This window comes from Macaca mulatta, chromosome 5 (assembly GCF_049350105.2).
Source record: "Macaca mulatta isolate MMU2019108-1 chromosome 5, T2T-MMU8v2.0, whole genome shotgun sequence".
NCBI classification, from domain to species: domain Eukaryota; kingdom Metazoa; phylum Chordata; class Mammalia; order Primates; family Cercopithecidae; genus Macaca; species Macaca mulatta.
Window position 1 is genome coordinate 16,641,175 of NC_133410.1, and position 23,133 is coordinate 16,664,307.

The following is a 23,133-nucleotide window of genomic DNA, read 5'->3' on the forward strand; positions in this document are numbered from 1 at the left end:
CGACAAGATGTTCTTGCTGCCTCTTCCGGCTGCGGGGCGAGTTGTCGTCCGACGTCTGGCGGTGAGACGTTTCGGGAGCCGGGATCTCTCCGCCGCAGACATGACGAAGGTGAGAGGCGGCGGCTCGCTCTCGGTGCGATGCTGGGGCCATGCCCGTGGGCGACTGGGCTGCTGGACGGGTCGAAGCTGCGGTGTGCGGGGCGTCCACGCCAAGTTGCAAAAATCAGTTTAAAAGAAAAATTCTCTCCTTGCGGGGATCGGCCTAGGCCGCTGAGGACCCCAGCGATCGTATTGAGGGCGCGCTTCCCGTTTGGGGTGAGGGGGTGATGGCTGTAGCCGCCCTTTACCTGGCTCCGCTCGGCCGCGAGCTTGCTCCGGTTGTCACCCGCGGTCCTCGCAGTAACCCGGGGAAGGACGCAGCGGTGGGGCCCCCACCCGAGCTTGGGGGAGTTTGCCAAGGTGAAAGGGTTTCTGAGGTCCCAGAGTCACAGGGCTCTTTCCCCCGCGGAAGTGAAAGGTCAGGGAGTTAAGTGGTTTGGAAGGGTTTCTAGAGGAAATGCATGTCTCTCTAGAGAAAAGGGCTTTGCAGAGAGACCCACATTTCCCAGAATTAAGAGCACCTTCCAGAAGAAAAGTGAACTCCAAAAAATTACGAAGGTCGCTCGTCAGATGTGAAGGATCTGGAAAGGGAATGACTCTCGGAACCAGCACAAGCTTGGGAGTCACACCTGAGCACCAGAAAGAGATGACTGTCCCTGCAGAAGAACGTTCTAGGTGGAGCTTGAGCTCCAGTCTCCTGCAGGTATCTCAGTGGCTAAGGGACCAGTCGCCTGACCAGTGCTGTCTCGGTACTGTGCCACAGCCTACCCAGATAACAGTTGCCCAGTTGGCTTGATTCCCGGGGAGTGAACAATCTTAGGAAAGTTAGAACCTGGCAGAGTTAATAATGCCAAGGAAGGCTGTTGTCTTGGGTGGAAAAGACCGAGAGGTCACTATTCTGAGTGTCTGTGTGGTTTTGTGGAAAGACCAACTGATGGGTGGGAAGACATCTGGATTCTCACTCAGTCCTACTACACAGGAGCTCCTTTGTCAAATTAGGTTTCAGTTTCCTTATCGGTCAAGAGGGAATGAGACTACTTGTTCTTTCCACCTCGCAGAATTGCCGTCAGGCAGACGAAACATTTTTAAAGTCATAAATTGCTGTGCAAAAGTAAATACTAAGTATTACTAGGTTTACTTCCTCATTTCTGGTATTTGAGACCTGGGACTTGCAAAGGAGAAGAAGGGAGTGAGCCGCTAAGTGCTTAGCAGAATGCTTCTACCCTCTCTAGGAAGTTGGTACTTCTCTTACAGCCTCTATGTTGACCGCAGTCCTTACGTGGCAACAGTCCTTATGATGGGAGGCACAGCCATTGCCTTGATTGGAACGGCATCCTAGGATACCTGGGATTTGCACTTGAGGATTGTAGGAGAGGAAAATCTTCCTTCTATCCTCCTAGGTTCTGTGGCTGGGCCTAAGAAAACTGACGTAAGATATATTAAGAGAAAAGAATACAGATTTTATTTACTATTTTTACGTGTATACGGGAGACTGCAAGAGGAAAATGAAGACCTGAAGAAGCGTTGGGCCCAAAAGCTTGTATACCTTTTAAAACAAAGGACAATACGTTGTGGGGATGTGACAAGACTAAGGGGCTTGGGTTAGTAAACTGTGGAATAATCACTAGGAAATCATATGGAGGGGAACTAATAGAAGATAAGGGTAAGTTCAGTAGGTTTATTTGTACAGGTCCATTTTGGTGTTGACTTCCAGTTTCTGGTGATAAGAATGTTCTCCTTTTCCTGGTACAGGGAGATCACCTTTCTCATGGGGATTTGTATGACCTGCTTTTAGGGAGAAAGGGAGGTCAGAGAGCCCTTCTACACCTGCTGTTTCTCAAGAGCCTTTAGCTCAAAATAACCAGTGTGCCAAAGCGGTACATTTTGGAGTGGCATGTTCTGATTCCTTTCAGGGTCTAACTTGGATTTTTCGTAACAAATCCATTTTTCTAAATGGATTTTTCTTAAACAAAACATCTTTCTGCTCTATTTGAAAGTGAAGCTGTCTCCCATGAGTGAGCACAAAAACCCAGGGCAATGTCCAGGACGGGTAGTGATGGGTCTTGCTTTGGCAGGAATCTGAAGCACTTGGGCAGGTGCACATGTAGCTGAGCCCAGCTCCTGCTGCCTTTTTGGCTTTCTTCTGTCCTTGGGGAGGACAAGGTTTGTGTGGAATTATTTGTTCCTTCTGGAATTTGGGGACTCCTGAGCCCCTCTAAGGGATCTACTCTATTTTATTTATATTTTTTGCTTATTCCCAGGGCCTTGTTTTAGGAATCTATTCCAAAGAAAAAGAAGATGATGTGCCGCAGTTCACAAGTGCAGGAGAGAATTTTGATAAATTGATAGCTGGAAAGCTGAGAGAGACTTTGAACATGTAAGTGTTGCTTGTGGGCTCTAGTTCTTAAAGTGCCACCAAATCAAAACAGTATTTTTTCTTTTCTTTTTTGAAACAGAGTCTTACTTTGTTGCCCAGGCTGGAGTGCAGTGCCACGATCTCGACTCACTGCAACCTCTGCCTCCTGGGTTCAAGTCGTTCTCATGCCTCAGACGTCCAAGTATCTGGGATCACAGGCATGCCCCACCACTCCTGGCTAATTTATATATATATATTTTTTTTTCTTTTTTTTTTTTTTTTTTTTTTTTTTTTAGTAGAGATGGGTTTCACCGTTGTTGGCCAGGTTGGTGTTGAACCCCTGGCCTCAAGTGATCTGCCTGCCTCCGCCTCTCAAAGTGCTGGGATTACAGGTGTGAGCCACTGTGCCAGGCCAAGAATATTTTTCTGTGCCTTTTTGTCAGAAGAGACAATTCTGGGAAGTGCTCTGGCCAGAAGCAGAAGTGAAAGCCTGTGTCTTTGGAGTGCACTTTGGTACTTTGTTTCAGTATGAATGGGTCTGCAGTTCTGGGAAGTCAGGCCATTTCCAGCCCAATCACAAATCTATTGGGAAGGAGGGATCCAGAATAATCTGGAAAGTACCAGATTTCCTCAGCCCACCCTCCTAGCTCAAATTCACTTTCCCCACCCTCTTCCTCCCAGCTGCCTTCTCACCAGCCTCTCTACTTCTTTTAACTCCCCTTTTCTTGTGAGAGACAGCAGGATCCCTAAGATAGTTAATAGCAGCCTAAGGGTTTTGCTCTTTTATTGCATGCCTGGAGTTGCAAGGGTTTCTCAAAATTTAAAATATCTGTGAATCACCTGGGGATACAGTTAAAATACAAAAAGTCTCCGTGGGGCTGGAGATCCTGACAGCAGGGAAACATTGTAACTGCGCGCTATATTTGGCAGACATAGAAGTATTCACGTAAACCACTGCAACTACGGTATTAATTAGAATCTAATAGATGCAGTCTAATTATGGTAACTAATTGTCAGTTAAGAGAATTTGTATCTCTTCTCAATTTCTTATCAGTTCTTGCAGTACACAGAGCATTCTCAAGTGCACTGATTAATTCACTAATCCGAAAGCTAACCTGTGAGTACGGAACACCCTGCGTTCCTAATGGGTGGCTGTCAGCTGCATTCCAGAGCATCTGTGCTACGGGCCTTTTATAGTCATGGATCTGTTTTGTTTGGAAATTGCCCAGGATAGTCAGTATCCGGTTCGGGTGTCCGGTCTGTAGAGAAACCACATAGATATACAACCTCCAGGCCAAACACCACTTAGATTACTGCAGTGTTTTTGGTGTCTTGTGTCTTTTATTGAAAAAGTTTGAGATTCACTGGGTTCAGCGTCAGTCAGTGCTCAGATGCCTTGTGCAGCTGTGGCATTGCTTTCCATTGTTTTCAAATATGTTTGTGTTAGATCTAATCTGAAAGTTTGTTAAATCGTTTTTGAGCTAGAATTAGAAAGGCTACACCTAAGAAATCTGGGCTGGGCATGGTAGATCAGCAGTGTAATCTGTATTACACCTGTCATCCCAGCACCTTGGGAGGCTGAGGTGGGAGGATTGCTTGAGCCCAGGAGTTTGAGACCAGCCTAGGCAACATAATGAGACCCTGTCTCTATCAAAAAAAAAAAAAAAAAAAAAGAAAAGAAATCTGGCTTGAGAGTATTCTGTATTTGGATAAAACCATTAGTGAAAAAGACCATGGAAGCAGTTAGCAGAATAGTGTGATAATGGTGAGTATGTAAGTGTGCCTTCCCAAGTGAGCAGAGCAAACTACCTGTTTTAAAACGACTGTTTCCTCTTGTTTTAGATCTGGACCACCTCTGAAGGCAGGCAAGACTCGAACCTTTTATGGTCTGCATCAGGTATGAGAAGAACATGATCATTTGGTAAACCCTCAATGAGCACCTAATGTATACCAAGTATTGTGACTGTCTAGTCATACTAAACATTTTGTGTTGGATTGTATGATTTTATTCCAGTATTAAGCAGAAACATTTAAGATTAAGAGGCAAATTACTGTCAAAAAGTACTGCCTATCTTATATTCCTCAATCTGAAGGATTTCTTTATCCAGTTGTGGCTCTGGCTTACATAGAATTATTTGCAAAAGTATCCTCACTCACTCTGCCTCTCAAACATAGAAGTTATAAAATTTTGCCAGAACACACAGGTTTAAAGAAAAAAAAAACCACAACCAAATTTCACCATGAGTTTAGTCCTGTTGCTACAGTTAAAGTAATTGTGTGGGAGCTCAGTGAGTTTCCACGTGTAAAATTCCCTGCTGGAAATGAACGCATGAAAGAAATAAAATGGTTGATTTGGTGTATCTGTGGGACAGGACTTCCCCAGCGTGGTGCTAGTTGGCCTCGGCAAAAAGGCAGCTGGAATCGACGAACAGGAAAACTGGCATGAAGGCAAAGAAAACATCAGAGCTGCTGTTGCAGGTTATTTTACTTTTTAAGTTTAAAGAATCCTAAGGATCCACTCTTTATGATGACCTCTCTTTCCCCCTTTGTCCTTTTACCAATCGCTACCCCTTCCCACGTTCACACAGACATAATTCATCTTAACAAAAATTCAGTTCTTCTTGCTGAATATGCTTGGCTTTATGATAAATACAGAAGGTTAGCTAATGGAATTTTATTTTTAATGTGTCTATATCTTGTTTGGGTGTTTTTACTACCATTTGTTCGCTCTTGTCATGTTAGAGCTGTGTTTTACCAAAACCTGTAGTGCGTAGATTTTTTGTAATGCCACCCTGATGTTTCCTGACTTTTAAATAACACAGAGTCATCAGATTTTACAAAGAAGGAGAGTAAGGAAGCAAAGCGTGGCATGCGTGTTTATCACTAGCCAAAGATGTGTGCCTGTCCCAGCGTGTCCCAGCAGAGGTCATTGAGTCACTTAGTGTTAAGCAGCAGGACGGGCCTAATACCGTCAAGAGCTATGATTAAAGATGCTTTAGAAAACATTTCTGAAACAGTGATAATTGGCTTGATTACTCTTTAGGCCTGTGTATATTGTAAATGCTCATTAACTTCAGATGTCACTGAAGTGGTTATTTAATAACTTTTATTTGAGAGTTTTTGCTGACCTGATCTTAATAAAATGCTGTGTTAATAATGGACTTTGCTCAGTTCCTTGGATATAATTTCAGCATCATCATTTCCCTGCCATTTTTAATCAGAGAAGTTCTTGGCAATTGGGAAGCTTCATCAGGAAATCATAGTGTTTCAGAAATAATCCTAGGAAGGCCGGGCGCGGTGGCTCAAGCCTGTAATCCCAGCACTTTGGGAGGCCGAGGCGGGTGGATCACGAGGTCAGGAGATCGAGACTATCGTGGCTAACATGGTGAAACCCTGTCTCTACTAAAAATACAAAAAACTAGCCGGGCGTGGTGGCGGGCGCCTGTAGTCTCAGCTATTTGGGAGGCTGAGGCGGGAGAATGGCATGAACCCGGGAGGCGGAGCTTGCAGTGAGCCGAGATCACGCCACTGCACTCCAGCCTGGGAGACACAGCGAGACTCCGTCTCAAAAAAAAAAAAAAAATAATAATCCTAGGAATAATTGCCACTTCCTGAGAGCCTGTATTGCTCTCCGGGGGGAGCTGTTCATTCTTTCCATCAGCCTGTCCTCACCACCAGCACCTGGGAGTGAGGTACTTTCTGTGAAATGCACTCACATCTTCATTTTTCAGAAGAGGAAATGAGGCTCAGAACATTTGGGTATCAGGGCTGGGATTTGAACCCCAGGGCTGTTTTCTCAGCACACCACACCATGCCTCTGCTGTGTGCTATTTGAATTGTCTTGGACTGACTCCAGTTTTCTGATTCCTCTGTCCTTTCAAGCGGGGTGCAGGCAGGTTCAAGACCTGGAGCTCTCTTCTGTGGAGGTGGATCCCTGTGGAGACGCTCAGGCTGCTGCGGAGGGAGCGGTGCTTGGTCTCTATGAATACGATGACCTGAAGCAAAAAAAGAAGATGACTGTGTCGGCGAAGCTCTATGGAAGGTGATGGAAGCAAATTAGGAGGAGGGTGGTGCTCCCTGGCATTCTGACAGCCTGGCTTTTGGGATATGAGCTGCCTGCTTTTCAGCGCCACCCACAGCTGCATGGCTTGGCTGTGACCTCCCCATTGCCTCAGCCGTTTTAATTATGTGGTCACAATTAAGCCCAAGCTCTGCTCCTGGCTCTCGTCTTGTGTCTGTTTCCCCCATGACTCCCGGATCCCTCCCTGCTCTGATTACAAGGAAGCCATAAACAGGTAGCTCTTACCTGAGAGGGAGGAATGACATGACAGACATATCCCACAGGTTTCAACCCAGATGATGTTCATTTGGCTGGCACCTGCTGGCCTTGTGCTAAACGCAAGCACCACACAGATGAAGAGATCCTCTGGATGCTTGGTCCTTGCCCTTGTGGGCTAGTGGGGTCCCTGCTATCAGGAATAAATAAGATGAGACCTTCAGCAGATGGTGCCAAGCACAGTGGGGGCCCTGGCACTGCCCAAGGGTTGGCAGCTGTGGGGAGTGGGGGAGAGTGCGGGCTCTGCAGCCAGTCAGCATGGGCTTAAGTCCTGCCTCCACCACTTACTCGTTGGGGGACCTTGCTGGTTACATGACTGAAATCTCTGTGCTTCATTTTCTACTTTTGTTAATAGAGTCGTAACACTGATTTCATGGGGTTTGTGTCATCATCCAAAAGGGCACATCAAGTGGGGGGCACGTGGTAGGCCTTCCAGGCCATCTACTGTTACTCACCCACCTCTGTGTTGCCACAGGAAGAGCCAGGGTTGTGAAACACGTGCCTGTATCCTTTCTCTTCTAAAGCTGGTCCTGCTTACAGAAGGGTTGGAATTTGGAGCCCCGACTTAGGTAAAAGAAGGCAAAAAGGCCTTCAGTGCCACATTAGAGCCACTGCCGTATGCTTGCTTTGCAGTTAGCACTTGGGGCTCCATCATTCCTGATACAGTGAAGGAGAACAAAACGCGCCTTTCTGTGGAAGCCTCTTCTCTTCAATTATGTGGCAGATTTAGAGCTTCAAAGACCCCACAGCACAGGCCCTTTTTTATGCAGCTGAGGATTCTGAAGGGAAGTGCCTGACCGGATACCCTCTGGTTCTGCTGCACGTGGCCCTGTTTTCTAGCTCTTTGCACCATACCATCTGCTGCCCTGGGTCAGATCACGAGAAATGAATCCAGGTCCTGAGTGCCAATCGTTTTTGATTTGTAGTCTTCCTCTTTTGTTTTCTGTAGGGTAAGAGTGTCTCCTAGTTGGCAGGCAGTCGGCATTCTTGAGAGGTTATTTGACAGTCACTTTATCTTTCTTCTGCCAGTGGGGATCAGGAGGCCTGGCAGAAAGGAGTCCTGTTTGCTTCTGGGCAGAACTTGGCACGCCAGTTGATGGAGACGCCAGCCAATGAGATGACGCCAACCAGATTTGCCGAAATTATTGAGAAGAATCTCAAAAGTGCTAGTAGTAAAACCGAGGTCCATATCAGGTAATTCAGGATTGTGTCACAGACTTGGGATGTTACAGCCAGAAGGAGCCCTTGAGATCCTAAAATCCAGCTCCCTCACTATTTAGAGGAATAACTTGAGACCAGAGATATGAGATGACCCACGGGGGGGCCACACAGGAGCTGGAATAGAGCTGAGTTTGAGGTTCTTTCTATCTGTCCTTGCCTTTGAGAGAGTGCCATGATACACTATGTACGTGTATGTTTCATAACCGTGTTATTCAGACACAATTAACGTACCATACAGTTCACCAATGCGAAGTGTGCAATTCAATGATTTCAATGATTTTTTTTTCTTTTTTTTTTTTTTTTTTGAGACAAGGTTTTGCTCTGTTGCCCAGGCTAGAGGGCAGAGGCATGAACATGGGCTCAAACTCCTGGACTCTGGCCTTCCACCCTAGCCCCGTGAATAGCTGGGTTTACAGGTGTGTGCCACCATGCCCAACTAATTTCTTAATTTTTTGTAGAGATGAGTCCTGCCATGTTGCCCATGCTGGTCTTGAACTCCTGGGCTGAAGCAATCTCACCTTTTCCTCCTAAAGTGCTGAAATTACAGCCATGAGCCCCCCAGCCTGGCCTGATATTTAGAATATTCACAGAGTTGTGCTACTATGACCACAATCAATTTTAGAACATTTTCATAACCCCCAAAAGAAACCCTGTACCCATTAGCAGTTACTGCCTGATTCCCATCCCCTAAAACCATCAGGGGATGGACACCGGTTGTTTTTTACCTTTTTTTTCTTTTTGGTTGAATAGGAGTTGAATTGCTGAATCAAATGGTAGCTCTGTTTAATTTTTTGAGGAACTTAACATGGTTTATTTTGGTGAATTCTTCCTATCTTCACTTTTGGACACAAGTGAAGAACACAGCACGCCTCACTAGACATGGGATGGGAATTTCTGCCGCGTAGATTCCCTTAGCCTAGACTCCAGCATCAGTGCTCCCAGGCAGCCCTGAGTGCCATGTCAGTGGGAGGCTGTTGGAGCTGAAAGGCTGCTCGTCCAGTTCCGTTGCTCTGTTGGGATCTCCAGCCCTTTAAGCAAACCAACTCTGAGCATTTGGGAATTTATGATTAAAATACATCAACAGGTATTTGTTTGACCTAAAGAGTTCTTTCCATTTTAAAGAATTCTTTAGTACTTAATTGTGATTAGAGTTCACTTTTTTTTCAGGAATGCACCTATGGTTTAGGCAGTGAAGAAAAATTTATAGTCTATAGAAAGCACAGTACTTAGAGCTTGATAAAATTTCTGGAATGGTTAGTATATGTTTAATCTATAGCAGTGTTTAGGTTCTTTTGGTCACCAAATAATGGTGATGACAGCTCCTCTGGTGTGCCTGGAATTTGTCATACAAAGATGCATGACAGTGGTCCTTGTCCTTGCAAAAAGTGAGGATGTTGTAAGAAGGAATAGGCAGGTAAATGGGGTTTGCAGAGGGTGCTGCAGGAGCAGAGGGACGAGGGGGACTGCCAAAGAATATGGAGCTGCTGGTGCGATTGTCCACGCCTCTATTTGCAGCTACTCAGGAGGCAGGCAGGAGGGTAGATCAAGTCCAGAAGTTCAAGGCCAGCCTAGGGAACATAGCAAGACCCATCTCTAAAATAAAAATTTTAAAAAGAATATGGTGTCTAGGCCAGGGGTAGTGGCTCATGCCTGTAATCCCAGCACTTGGGAGGCTGAGGCAGGTGGATCACTTAAGGTCAGGAGTTCGAGACCAGCTTGGCCAACATGGCGAAACCCCATCTCTACCAGAAGTACAAAACTTAGCTGGGAGTGGTGGTGCGTGCCTGTGTTCCCAGCTACTCAAGAAGCTGAGGCACAAGAATCACTTGAACCTGGGAGACAGAGGTTGCAGTGAGCTGAGATCACACCACTGCACTCCAACCTGAGCGACAGAGTGACACTGTGTCTCAAAAAAAAAAAAAAAAAAAAAAGACTGGAGCCTACGCAGAGTCCTGTAGGTTGTTTAGAAGTTAATAGTACAAGAGAGTGGGGCAGGGCAGTTCAGGTGAAGAAGGTGCAAGACTTGTAGCCACGCAAAGAGAAAAGAGTTCAGCAGAGACCAGGCAGGACGCATGGGTGGAGTATGACTCGTTAAACTGAGACATAGCTGCACTAAGCCCTCTCCGTTGTAGGTTGGTGTATATCAGAGATACACAGGCAGTTCTTCCACAAGGGCAGGACTTTAATCAGATGTCAAGCACTGAGTTAATGATTTAAAATGCCCACATTGCCCAGCCTTGTTTTTTGTTTTTTGTTTTTGAAGTGATTTTTAAAACTTTTATCTTCCAGTTTTAAATTTTTTTCCCTTCGAAGTGTGCTGATCATCCCACCATGATGCAGTCCTAGTTTAATCATTTTAACAAGTGGCTGGCAAGTGCTGGAGGAGCATTCCTGGGCTGTGGTTGTTACTGGTCTGTGAGAGGATAGGATTTCTTTCTTGGCCTAGTTACTGTGGCCAGAAATCAATACAAAGCCCTTTTGTGCTCCTAGCCTAGAAAGAAGAGCAATATGGCATCAGTTTTCTAGTTTGAACTAAGGACTGTTTCCATTCTGTTACCCGCCTAATCCTGTGTTTATCGAGTAAGAATTAATTAGTTTTCTCACTTAAATCAAAGATGCCTCAAGCTACAGTTGAAACTGTGAGAAACAGTATGTGACAACATTAAAGAGATAGAATTCAGCAGTTCTTTTTTTTTTTTTTTTTTTTTTTTGAGACAGAGAGTCTGGCTCTGTCGCCCAGGCTGGAGCGCAGTGGCTGGATCTCAGCTCACTGCAACTCCGCCTCCCAGGTTCACGCCATTCTCCTGCCTCAGCCTCCCGAGTAGCTGGGACTACAGGCGCCCGCCACCTCGCCTGGCTAGTTTTTTGTATTTTTTAGTAGAGACGGGGTTTCACCATGTTAGCCAGGATGGTCTCGATCTCCTGACCTCGTGATCCACCCGTCTCGGCCTCCCAAAGTGCTGGGATTACAGGCTTGAGCCACCGCGCCGGGCCTCAGCAGTTCTTAAAAAGCAAATAAATAGGCAATTTTTTTCCAGTCATTGGAATATAGCTTTGGTTTGCTGTTTGTTGGTTGAATTTTTTTTTTTTTTTTCATTTTTAGAAATAAAGCAATGGATCCCTTACCTATCTTTAAGCACTCTTTGTGGTCTCAGAGCCTATTCCTAATTTTATTTTTTTAAGAGATAGGGTGTTGCTATGTTGCCCAGGTTGAGTGCTGTGGCGAGATCGTGGCTCACTGCAGCCTTGACCTCTAGGGCTCAAGCGAGCCTCTTGTCTTAGCCTCCTCAATAGCTAGGACAACAGGCATGCACCAACATGCCTGGCTAATTTTGTCTTTTTTTCTTTTTCTGTAGAGACCGAGTCTCAACTTGTTGCCTCGGCTGGTCTCAAATTTCTATGCTTAAATAATCCTCCTGCATTGGCCTCTAATTTCATCTTTATTATATCTTACCTTATTTGTTTTAGAGACAGTTTCACTTTTTTGCCCAGGCTGGTTTCAAACTCCTGAGCTGAAGCAGTTCTCTCACCTCAGCCTCCCAAAGTGCTGGGATTATAGGCATGAGCCACCGCACCCGGCCTTCTAACTTCATCTTTAAATTAAAATTGTAGAAATATCTGAGTAGATTGGAGGGAGGAAATTAATTATATAGACTATAGACTATTAGTTGACATTGTATTAGGTACCTTACATGACTTCTCTTAGTAACTCGATCATCTTGTGATGAAAGAGTTACAGACCTCATTTTATAGATGAGGAGATAGGCTTAGAATCAAGTGACTTGCCCAAGAATATACAGAAAGCAAATAATGGGACCTGATAATTGAAACCTTAATGTGTGTATACTTTAAGAGCTTGTATATTATACGTTTCCACACACTGTGATGAGCTTTTTCTGTTATTTTGAAATAAACCTAACAGTATATTTACTTTTTCCCTCTTTCGGCCCTATAGACCCAAGTCTTGGATTGAGGAACAGGCAATGGGATCATTCCTCAGTGTGGCCAAAGGATCTGATGAGCCCCCAGTCTTCTTGGAAATTCACTACAAAGGCAGCCCCAATGCAAACGAACCACCCCTGGTGTTTGTTGGGAAAGGAATTACCTTTGACAGGTATTTTTTATGGTGTCTGTGTTTTGTATTTTGGTGAATTATTTGTATGCAGTTAAATTACTTGGTGATAGGGGTTTTTTTGTTTGATTTTTGTTCTTCTTGTTGTTGTTGTTTTTTTTTTTTTTTGAGGCATAGTCTTACTCTGTCACCCAGGCTAGAGTGCAGTGGCACGATCTCGGCTCACTGCAGCCTCCACCTCCCAGGCTGAAGCAATCCTTGCGCCTCAGCCTCCCAAAATGCTGAGATTACAAGCGTGAGCCACTGCGCCTGGCCGGTTTATAGTTTGATTTAAAAGCATGGTGTTTGGCTGAAGGTATATATTACTTTAAATTTATTATGCTACCACCTCTAAAATGCTTAGAATATGTTAGAGACTGTAAGGTATTTTGCATGTGTTAACCGTACCCCTGTGGGCTAGGTATTGTAGACATTCTACAGGTAAAGAAACCATGACTCAGAGTTTAAATAATTTGTTCAAAGTTTCATAACTAGAAGTGGAGTCAGAAGTCAAACTCAGGTGTGTTCTTTTTTTAAAAAAAATATAGAGATGAGTTCTTACTATGTTGCCCAGACTGGTCTTAAACTCCTGTCTCAAGCAGTCCTCCCACCTCAGCCTCCCAAAGTGCTGGGGTTGTAGGTATGAGCCACTGTGCTCTGCCTAAAGTGTCTTCAGATTTTTCTGCTATGCACTTTGCTTGTCCTCCGTGGCTGTTAGAGATTCTCCACGAGGTTAGTGGTGATGCCCCTGTTTGGACTGTGCTATCTTCCCTTTGCTTGCTTCAGATGATCACTTCTTTTAGCTGACCAGTCTAGCTCCCATGAATCTGGTTCAACCATAAGTATTTCTTAGAGTTGGAAACTATGTCTGGTTATGTCAACCAAGGAGAGGCTGAACTGAGAAAGATGGTGGAGTTTGGTATGTCCCATGGGAAGCATTTGCCGCCAAACACAAGTTTCAGGGATGCCAGTGAGTATGAGGCGTAAAATGGGCTGCTTAGCAAAAAATCTAGGTTAGAGAAACACATGAGGGGTTTCATCTTCGTTTTATTTGGTTAACTACAGGACTTCTCAGGGTACGGAACATAGCATTTTCTGTATTTCCTTTTGAAGGAACCCTGATTTCTGGGAATCACGTTACCTGCAGACTACTTTGGAAAATGCTGCTAGAGAACCATAAGATGTTGATGTTCCCTCGTACATTTTTGTGCCCTTTCTGGAACTCTTCTAGATGTAGGAAGCCCCTGTCATTGGCATAGCTTGCTGTCAGTGTGGTCTCCTTGTGTTAGCAGGTCAAAGTGCCTCTTGTGTCTCCCACCCCCTAGTTCACATTTTCTCCTTTAAAGCATTGATCTCCAAATGGTTTTCCTGGTATAGCCCATTGGTAAAAGATCTTGAGCACGTCCCTTTCAAAATATGCATGCTTTTTTATAAGTTACATGCATTATGCTATTGTACTAAAATGTATATCAGAAAAACAATACAGCAAATACAATTTAGAAAGTTAAACTGTTTTTTGTTTTTTTTTAGTAGAGACGAGGTCTCACTATGTTGCCCTGGCTGGTTTTGAACTTCTGAGCTCAAGCAATCTGCCTGCCTTGGCCTCCCAAAGTGGTGGGATTACAGGTGTGAGCCACCACACCCAGCCTAAACTTTTCTTTTTTTTTTTTTGGAGACGGAATCTCGCTCTGTTGTCCAGGCTAGAGTGCATTGGCATGGTCTCAGCTCACTGCAACCTCTGCCTCCCTGGTTCAAGCGATTCTCCTGCCTGAGCCACCCGAGTAGCTGGGATTACAGGGGCCTGCTACCATGCCCGGCTAATTTTTTTGTATTTTTAGTCCTGAGTAACTGGGATTACAGGTGTCTGCCACCACGCCTGGCTAATTTTTTTGTATTTTTAGTAGAGACGGGGTTTTACCGTGTTGGCCAGGCTGGTCTCAAACTCCTGACCTCATGATCCACCCACCCAAAGTGCTGGGATTACGGGTGTGAGCCACCACGCCTGGCCCTAAACTGTTTTTAAATGTCTTGCCAATTGTGACACAAATATTTTTATGCTAAGGGTGAAATTTATTGTTAATTTAAATCCACATTTGCATTTTTTGCTGAGAATAAAAACAAAGAGGCCTAAACCCAAAGGCCTAAACCCAAAGCCGCCTTTGGGTTTAGAAAAGGCTTCCTTGCAGCAGTGTCAGTTTTAGTTGAAGATGGGAAGGATCAGGGGGAATTAGCCCAGCAGAGACTAGGGACAGGCATTCTAGTACAGGGAAACATGGTGAAGGCTGCAAGGTGGGAAGGAGCAGGGTAAATTCCTGGTATGGCAAGAGTACCGGTGTGCCTGCACACAAGAGCGTGATGGACAGAAGGGGCAAGATATGGCCAGAGAGGTACACAGAAGCTTGGTCGCTGCAGGCCTGTTTAGATTTTGGACTCTGCTCTAAGAACAGTTCGAAGTAACTGAAGGGTTTCCAGCAAATGGAATGACATGAGATTTATACATACAGTGAAATTCACCCTCTAAGTGAGCAGCTCAGTGAGTTTGAACAAATGCGTGCGCCCGGGTGGGTGCAGTGGCGTACACCTGTGATCTCAGCTACTTGGGAAGCTGAGGCAGGAGGATTACATGAGCCCAGGAGTTTAAGAGCAGCCTGTGCAACATAGTAAAACACCATCTTTAAATAAATAAATAGATTGATTGATTTTAAAAACCAAAAAACAAATGTATGCTCCTCTGCACTATTCACCACTGTCAGGAAAATACAACATTTTTATCATCCCCCGGAAGTTTCCTTCTGCCTTTTTGTAGTCATTCTCCCACTGCCTCTGCTCCAGACAGCCGATCATCTTTCTATTACTGCAGACTAGTTTTGCCTGTTCTGGAAATTCATATAAATGCAGTCTTTCATGTCTGGCTTCTTTCTTGCAGCATAGTATCTGGGGTTTATCTATGTTGTTGGTCATGTCAGTCATTCTTCCTTTTTATTGCTGAGTAGTGTTCCATTGTATGGAAATGCTAAATGTTGTTTACCCATTCTTCTGTTGGTGGAAATTTGTGTTGTTTCCAGTTTTAGGCTATTAGGAAGAAAGTTAAGAGCGTCTGTAAGCCTTTGTGTGGACGTGTTTTCCTTACTCTTGCGTAAATACCTAGGAAAACAGCCACTCTGTTGTATAATTGCGTGTTTAACTTTCAAGAAAACTACCAGACTTTTCCAAAGTGTTTACATTTTCACTTCTACCGTCAATGTACAAAGATTCTAATTGTTCTACACCTTCCTCAGTATTTGATATTGTCAGTCTTTATATTTCTAGCTGTACCAGTGAGTATACAGTCATCTCTCTTTGTGGTTTAATTTGCATTTCTCTAGTGACTAATGAAGGTGGTCATTTTTTATTTTTTTGTTTTTTATTTTTGTTTTTTGAGACGGAGTCTCGCTCTGTCACCCAGGCTGGAGTGCACCTCCACCTCCTGGGTTCAAGCGATTCTCCTGCCTCAGCCTCCCGAGTAGCCGGGACTATAGGCACACACCACCATGCCTGGCTAATTTTTGTATGTTTAGTAGAGATGGGTTTTCACCATGTTGGCCAGGCAGGTCTCAAACTCGTGACCTCAAGTGATCCACCCACCCCAGCCTCCCAGAGTGCTGGGATACAGGCGTGAACCACCACACCCAGCCAAAGCTGGACATTTTTTAATGTGCTTATTGGACATTGGTATATCTTCTGTAGTAAGGTATTCAAATCTTTTGTCCCTTTTTGTAGGAGTGTTTGCTTTACAGAGTTTTAAGGTTTTTAAAATATATTTCATTTTAAGTGAGTTTTAGCTTTTGAGGCTATGATTCACTTTGAATCTTTGTATATGGTGTGAAAAGACGTGGTTTGTTTTTTGTCTTTTTTTTCCCTATGTGGATGTTCATTTATTTCAACACTGTTTGTTGAAAAGACTGTCCTTTCCCTACTGGACTATCTTGGCACCTTGGGTGGAAATCAGGTGTCCATATAATTGTAGGTCTGCCTCTGGACTCTGTATCCTTTCACCAGTGTCTGGAGACCAAGTATCTTGATTACTGCAGCTTTGAGTAGGCTTGAAATCTAGTCACATGAGTCCTCCAGCTTTGCTCTTCTTTTTCAGAATGACTTTGGCTATATCCTTTGCATTTTCATATACATTTTAGAATCTGCTTGGGTTTTTTGTTTGTTTGTTTTGTTTTGTTTTTTTTGAGACAGGGTCTCACTCTGTCGCCCAGGCTGGAGTGCAGTGGTGCAATGTCGGCCTGCTGCAGCCTCAACCTCCCTGGACTCAGGTGATCCTCTCACCTCAACCTCCCGAGTACCTGGGACTACAGATGCGCACCACTATGCCCAGCTAATTTTTGTACTTTTTATAGAGATGGAGTTTCGCCATGTTACCCAAGCTGGTCTCGAACTCCTGGGCTCAAGTGATCTGCCTGCCTCAGCCTCCCTAAGTGCTGGGATTACAGGCGTGAGCCACCACACTTGATGTATCTGCTTGTTTTTTCACACAACAAAACCTACTGAGAGTTTGATTGAGATAGATTTTGTGTGTGTGTAAAAATGTGCTGTCTTTGTGGTTAATGAAATGACAGTGGTGAGACTGATACAGAAAGACCCTTTAAGGAGACCTGACAAACGTCTAAATGACAGAGGGTGGTAGCATCAACGAGGGCGGCTGAGTAGAAAATAAGTGGGTGGATTTGAGAGAGATTGAAAAAGTGAGCAAAGCTGATTGCTGATCTTTAACTGGTGGCTGCCTTAGAACCACAGTCATAGGAATTAGAGAGCTGAACTTCCAGAAGAGGCCTGCAGATAAATGTGGCAGGTGGACAGAAGAAAAACTTCAAATGCAAAAGCGCGTCCCCTTTGTCCATGGGGTTTTCCCATGTATTTTTCTTGTTTGAGCCAGGGGATCATCTTTAATTATTGGTGAACATGCCCATCATCTAAGTAACAAGTGCTGCTGAGGTAAGTGAGAATTAGGACTTAATTTTGAAGGAAAGCAGCCTTCAGAGCAGCAGGCACACCTCTCTCCAGTGAGCCACCAGGGCACGTGAGCAGCAGATCTCAATTAGAACTCCGAGTCAAAGCCCCTGGCTCTGTGCTTGGCCTGGGAAGCATGTTGCTTCCGGACTCCTACAGACTGGAAGCAGAAAAGCCACTAACTAGTTAGAGGCCTCTTGGGGTCAGGTAGTTTGGTTTCTTGCTAATTGCAGCCTTATTCAGTTCTCATGTTGAAGTACTGTCTCTGAGCCGTTGGGCCTGTGCCTCATTCAGGTTGTATTCTGCCATCAGCAGGATAGAGCACACCTTGTGCAGTGTTGGAAGGAAATGTTAGCCCTCTGTCCTGTGGGTTTGAGAGACACGCTCCCAGTCGTCTATGAGCTCATCAGCTTTCCTTCACAGCTCATGACCTTCACGTTCCATCAGTTGATCAATTCATAAAATTTGCTGAAAAGACTATGTGGGTGTCAGGAGTTAATGAGATAATAAAGAGATGGAATTTGCACAGTGTTGATTTTATGATATAGTAATGTTTCCAGTGGCACTGTTTAAATTTCATTCAAGTAGAAATAAAATGAGCTAAAGGCCGGGCAAGGTGACTCATGCCTGTAATCCCAGCACTTTGGGAGGCCGAGGTGGGCGGATCGTGAGGTCAGGAGATTGAGACCGTCCTGGCTAACATGGTGAAACCCCATCTCTATTAAAATACAAAAAATTAGCCGGGCGTGGTGGTGGGCGCCTGTAATCCCAGCTACTCGGGAGGCTGAGGGAGGAGAATCGCATGAACCTGGGAGGTGGAGCTTGCAGTGAGCCAAGGTCGTGCCACTGCACTCCAGCCTGGGCAACAGAGCGAGACTCCATCTCAAAAAAAAGAAAAAGAGCTAAGACACTCATCTATATTTCTGGAATTATTTTGTGTCTTTTATAAAGACTGTACTATCATCATTGAAAATGTTGAAATCAGATTCTAAATTTATCATCATTGAAAATGTTGAAATCAGATTCTAAATTTAGAAAATTGACTTGTTTTTGGCATATATGGTGCTTTTATGTGGTGGTTAACTCTCAGTTTATGTCTTTTTTTTTTTTCCTTGAGACAGAGTCTCGCTCTGTCACCCAGGCTGGAGTGCAGTGGTGCGATCTCGGCTCACTGCAACCTCCGCCTCCCAGGTTCAAGCGATTCTCCTTCCTCAGCCTCCCGAGTAGCTGGGACTACAGGCACGTGCCACCACACCTGGCTAATTTTTTGTGATTTTAACAGAGATGGGGTTTCACCGTGTTAGCCAGGCTGGTCTCGATTTCCTGATCTGGTGATCTGCCCGCCTCGGCCTCCCAAAGTGCTAGGATTACAGGCGTGAGCCACCGTGCCTGGCTGTACTTTTTAAATAAAGTAATTTTGGCCATCTTCTTTGCTATTAATATTGCACACTGTCTGTTTCCCCATAGTGGTGGTATCTCCATCAAGGCTTCTGCAAATATGGACCTCATGAGGGCTGACATGGGAGGAGCTGCAACTATATGCTCAGCCATCGTGTCTGCTGCAAAGCTCAATTTGCCCATTAATATTATAGGTAAGTGGGGCAAGGGATTACATCTCAGAGAGCTTCTGGATTCCAGCCAGGTGGGAGAACAGAAACAACAGATATGATTTCCCCTAATCTGAAAAGATAAGAAATGATTTTTAAATAGTCATCAAGCAGAAGCTATTTAGCTCAGATAAGTGTTTTACTGTCAGAGCTGATTGAGCCGAATGTATCTTGCAGCCCGTGGGCTGTAACTGAAATTGATTTGTTTTACTTCTGCAACAGGTGGTTAGCAGTCAGGGGCACATAATGTCAACTTTGTAGTTGACATTATGACATGTGCTTGGTAGCTGGGGTGGCAGGACATTGCTGGCTCATTGCCTCGTAGGATTGTGGCCGGTGAAATGGCACAACACACAGAAAGTGCCTAGGACAGAAAAAGTGCTCATTATGTGGCAGTTCTTAGTAGTGGAAGATACAAACTCCCAGGCACAGTGCTGGGAGTTTGTGTAATAGCATTGCTCATACTCATTTAAGAGCAGACGGGGAAGGAGGAGAGAGTCTTAGATTAAATAATGCCCAGAGTCATGTCCGTTGCACAAGGAAGGTAGAACTGGAATCCAGGTCTGTCAGACATGCCCCTGTCCTTCACTATCATAGTCCTTTTATTTCCTGAACTATTTAAAAGTCAGTTGCAGACATCATGACATGTCCTCTAAGAAAAAGGACGTTCTATGTAATGACAAAACCATTATGTTTTCCAAGGATTAATACAGTAACCTAATTCAAGTTTCCAGTTGTGTAAAAAACGTCCATTTTATTTATTTATACTTAGGGTTTTTTTTGTTTGTTTTTTTGGGTTTTTTTGAGACAGAGTTTTGCTCTTGTTTCCCAGGCTAGAGTGCAATGGCGCAATCTTGGCTAATCGTAACCTCCGCCTCCCGGGTTCAAGCAATTCTTCTGCCTCAGCCTCTTGAGTAGCTGGGACTACAGGCATATACCACCATGCCCAGCTAATTTTGTATTTTTAGTAGAGACCGGGTTTCTCCATGTTGGTCAGGCTGGTCTCGCACTCCTGACCTCAAGTGATCTGCCCGCCTTGGCCTCTCAAAATGCTGGGATTACAGGCATGAGCCACCGTGCCCAGCCTATATTTTGCTTTTGAATCCAGAAACTAATCAAGGAGCACACGTTGCCGTTGGTGCCATGTCCCTCTAGATTTCTTGAGTCTAGACCGTATTCCTATTTTCTTCCATGGCATTAGCAGTTTTGAAGGGTCAAGGCTTGTTTCATGATATTCTGCAATTTGTATTTATTTGAATTGCTTCTTCTTGATTAGAATCAAGTTAGACTTCTTTGGGAAGAATGCTACATGGCTGATGTGTACATCTTGTTGCTGACACATCATGTCAGTTGTGTCATTGGTGATGTTTGATCAGTGCGTTAAGGTGGCCTTTGTGTCTTGCTTCTCATGGCTCACAGGTGGCCTCTTGTCCCATGGATGGCATGTTTGGACCCAGCATGTATTGTGTGCTTTCATATATTCTTTCCAATAGGTCTGGCCCCTCTTTGTGAAAATATGCCCAGCGGCAAGGCCAACAAGCCAGGGGATGTTGTTAGAGCCAGGAACGGGAAGACCATCCAGGTTTGTAAATGCGAGACACAGCACTCCCCATCCGGCATTCCTCAGGAATCCCATGGTAGCCACATAACCATAGTTTGGATGGGTACAGAGACCCAGCACCATATTAGGGGAGGGTGCTTTCTTTAGTGCTGAGTAGGCTTTCTTTTCTTTTTCCTTTTCCTTTCCTGAAATGGGGTCTCGCCGTGTCACCCAGGCTGTAGTGCAGTGGCGTGATCATGGCTCACTACAGCCTTGACCCCCCCAGGCTCAGGTGATCCTCACACCTTAGCGTTCTGAGTAGCTGGGACCACAGGTGCATGCCACCATGCCTGGCTAATTTTTTGTAGAGACAGGGTTTTGCCATGTTGCCCAGGCTGGTCCCAAACTCCTAGACTCAAGCGATCTGCCCACCTTGGCCTCCCAAAGTGCAAGGATTACAGGTGTGAGCCACCTTTCCTGGCCCCTGAGTAGCTTTTCTTGTAAAGGCAGAAGTATCTCTTTTTGAAATTTTGAAGAATGTTTTTCCAGACGGATTGTTCCTCCCACTTCCTGTATGCTGTACACACACGTTTCGGTGAATTTGCCGCCAGCCCTGCAGAGTGTGGCAAAGCAGTAAAATTGTGAGCTATCTTCTGGATCTACCTGTGCTATGAGTGACTTTTTTCCATTTTAGCTGTTGAGGTGGAAAACGCTGTCCTACATCGTGGGCCCTGCACTCAAGGGGATGTGGCAGCAAGTCCTCCATGTGGCACATGCATGCGTGTGTGTACAAGCCACCCATAATGACTGGACCTCTATTTAAAAGAAGGGAATATAGTTAGGAAGTGTTACTGAAGTTGCAAGAGTTTTCATTTTTAGGATTGAGACTGCCATGTAGCTGTAGCTGCGTAAGCTCTTTAACCCCATTTGCAGAAATCTTTACATTTTTCCCCTTCTTGTTACAAAGTTATGGATAAAGTGGGCCAGACATTTTTCTATTTATTTTGGCTTCCAAAGTCATCAACTTTAGTCATCAGCTCTGGTACAGGGATTATTATATTATTATTAGTATTATTTTATTTTTAATTAGAGATGGGGTTTCACCATCTTGTCCAGGCTGGTGTCAAACTCCTGGGCTCAAGCTCTTTGCCCACCTCTGCCTCCCAAGGTGCTGGGGAATTATTAAATAATATTTGCTCTCCCAATTAGATATGTTCCTATTCTCATTGAAGTATATGAATGGTTTTGATAATGACACACGTCACAGTAGCTTTTTCCAACTTTTCTGTCGAACACTGTTGCAAGTGTCTAGTTTTCATATTCGTTACTCAAGCTGTTACCCTTTCTGTTTTTGACCCTCTGCAGGTTGATAACACTGATGCTGAGGGGAGGCTCATACTGGCTGATGCGCTCTGTTACGCACACACATTTAACCCGAAGGTCATCCTCAATGCTGCCACCTTAACAGGTCAGACCACGCACTTGCCTTGATTTTGTTTGAAGGAAGTCTTGTTTGTTACATGGATTCACACACTATACTTGGGCGTTATTTTGCTAAAATTTGGCTTGGTCCATTGGCATTCAAAGAGCTTTCACCAGAGGAATTGTTCTGCAGTTGTAAAATGTTTTGAATATTAGGTTTGTTGTTTTAAAACATTCCAGGCTGTACCTTTTTTGTTTGTTTGTTTTTTGAGACAGAGTCTTACTCTGTCGTCCAGGCTAGAGTGCAGTGGCGTGATCTCAGCTCACTGCAATCTCTGCCTCCCGAGTTCAAGTGATTTTCCTGCCTCAGCCTCCCAAGTAGCTGGGATTACAGGTATGCGCCAACATACCCAGTGAATTTTTGTATTTTTAGTAGATACAGGGTTTTTGCCATGTTAGCCAGGCTGGTCTCGAACTCCTGACCTCAGGTGAACTACCTGCCTCGGCCTCCCAAAGTGCTGGGGTTACAGGCATAAGCCACTGCACCTGGCCTAATTTTTATATTTTAGTAGAGATGGGGTTTTTGCCACGTCAGCCAGGCTGGTCTTGAACTCCTGACCTCAGGTGATCTGCCCGCCTTGGCCTCCCAAAGTGCTGGGATTACAGGCGTGAGCCACCGTGTCCAGCCTGGGCTGTACCTTTAAACAAAGAAATAACAAGTGGGCCCGATGAACTCATCTAGAGTGACATCTAAAAATGATGTAAAGTGCTGGGAGCAGTGGCTCACGCCTGTAATCCGAACACTTTGGGAGGCCGAGGTGGGCAGATCATGAGGTCAGGAGATCAAGACTATCCTGGCCAACATGGTAAAACCTTGTCTCTACTAAAAATACAAAAATTAGCTGGGTGTTGTGGCGCATGCCTGTAATCCCAGCTACTCAAGAGGCTGAGGCAGGAGAATCGCTTGAACCCAGGAGGCAGAAGTTGCACTGAGCCAAGATCGCACCACTGTACTCCAGCTTGGTGACAGAGCGAGACTCCCTCTCAAAAAAAAAAAAAAAATTAAATTAAATTTAAAAAAATGATGTTAAGAGATGGTTTCTGTTACAATTATCATTTGATACAGATCTGAAAAGATTAATGATAAATCCCCAAGTCAACAGCTTTCTTTTACTTTTTATAACTAATTGTAATGTATCTGATATCCTCTGAGCTTTCAGAGCTTTTTTTTTTTTTCCAACCCCCCACCGGAACTTTTTATACTTGACGTTATAAGGAAATAAAAACATTTTACAGGGTAGCAGGATCCTCATTTAACAAGTGACACAGTGTGAAGCCTGCGCTTTAAGGCCAGGCTCGGGTGGAACTCCCAGCTGTGCCACCTGCTAGTAAGTTAGCCAGGCAAGTTCTTTATCCCTTTTGAGCATTGGTAGCTGGGAACAATTC

At 44.6% G+C, this 23,133-nt stretch overlaps 1 protein-coding gene across 1 annotated transcript in view; it reads left to right on the forward strand.

The window, feature by feature from the left end:
- LAP3 (leucine aminopeptidase 3) overlaps window positions 1-23,133 on the forward strand; it is a 31,369-nt gene continuing 8,236 nt past the window's right edge. Inside the window, 10 exon segments of the mRNA NM_001260698.1 lie at window positions 1-109; window positions 2,361-2,476; window positions 4,298-4,352; window positions 4,828-4,933; window positions 6,338-6,497; window positions 7,821-7,985; window positions 11,968-12,126; window positions 18,586-18,710; window positions 20,219-20,307; window positions 21,631-21,733. Coding sequence (NP_001247627.1) covers window positions 8-109; window positions 2,361-2,476; window positions 4,298-4,352; window positions 4,828-4,933; window positions 6,338-6,497; window positions 7,821-7,985; window positions 11,968-12,126; window positions 18,586-18,710; window positions 20,219-20,307; window positions 21,631-21,733 — 1,180 coding nt within the window. The 5' untranslated portion in view covers window positions 1-7.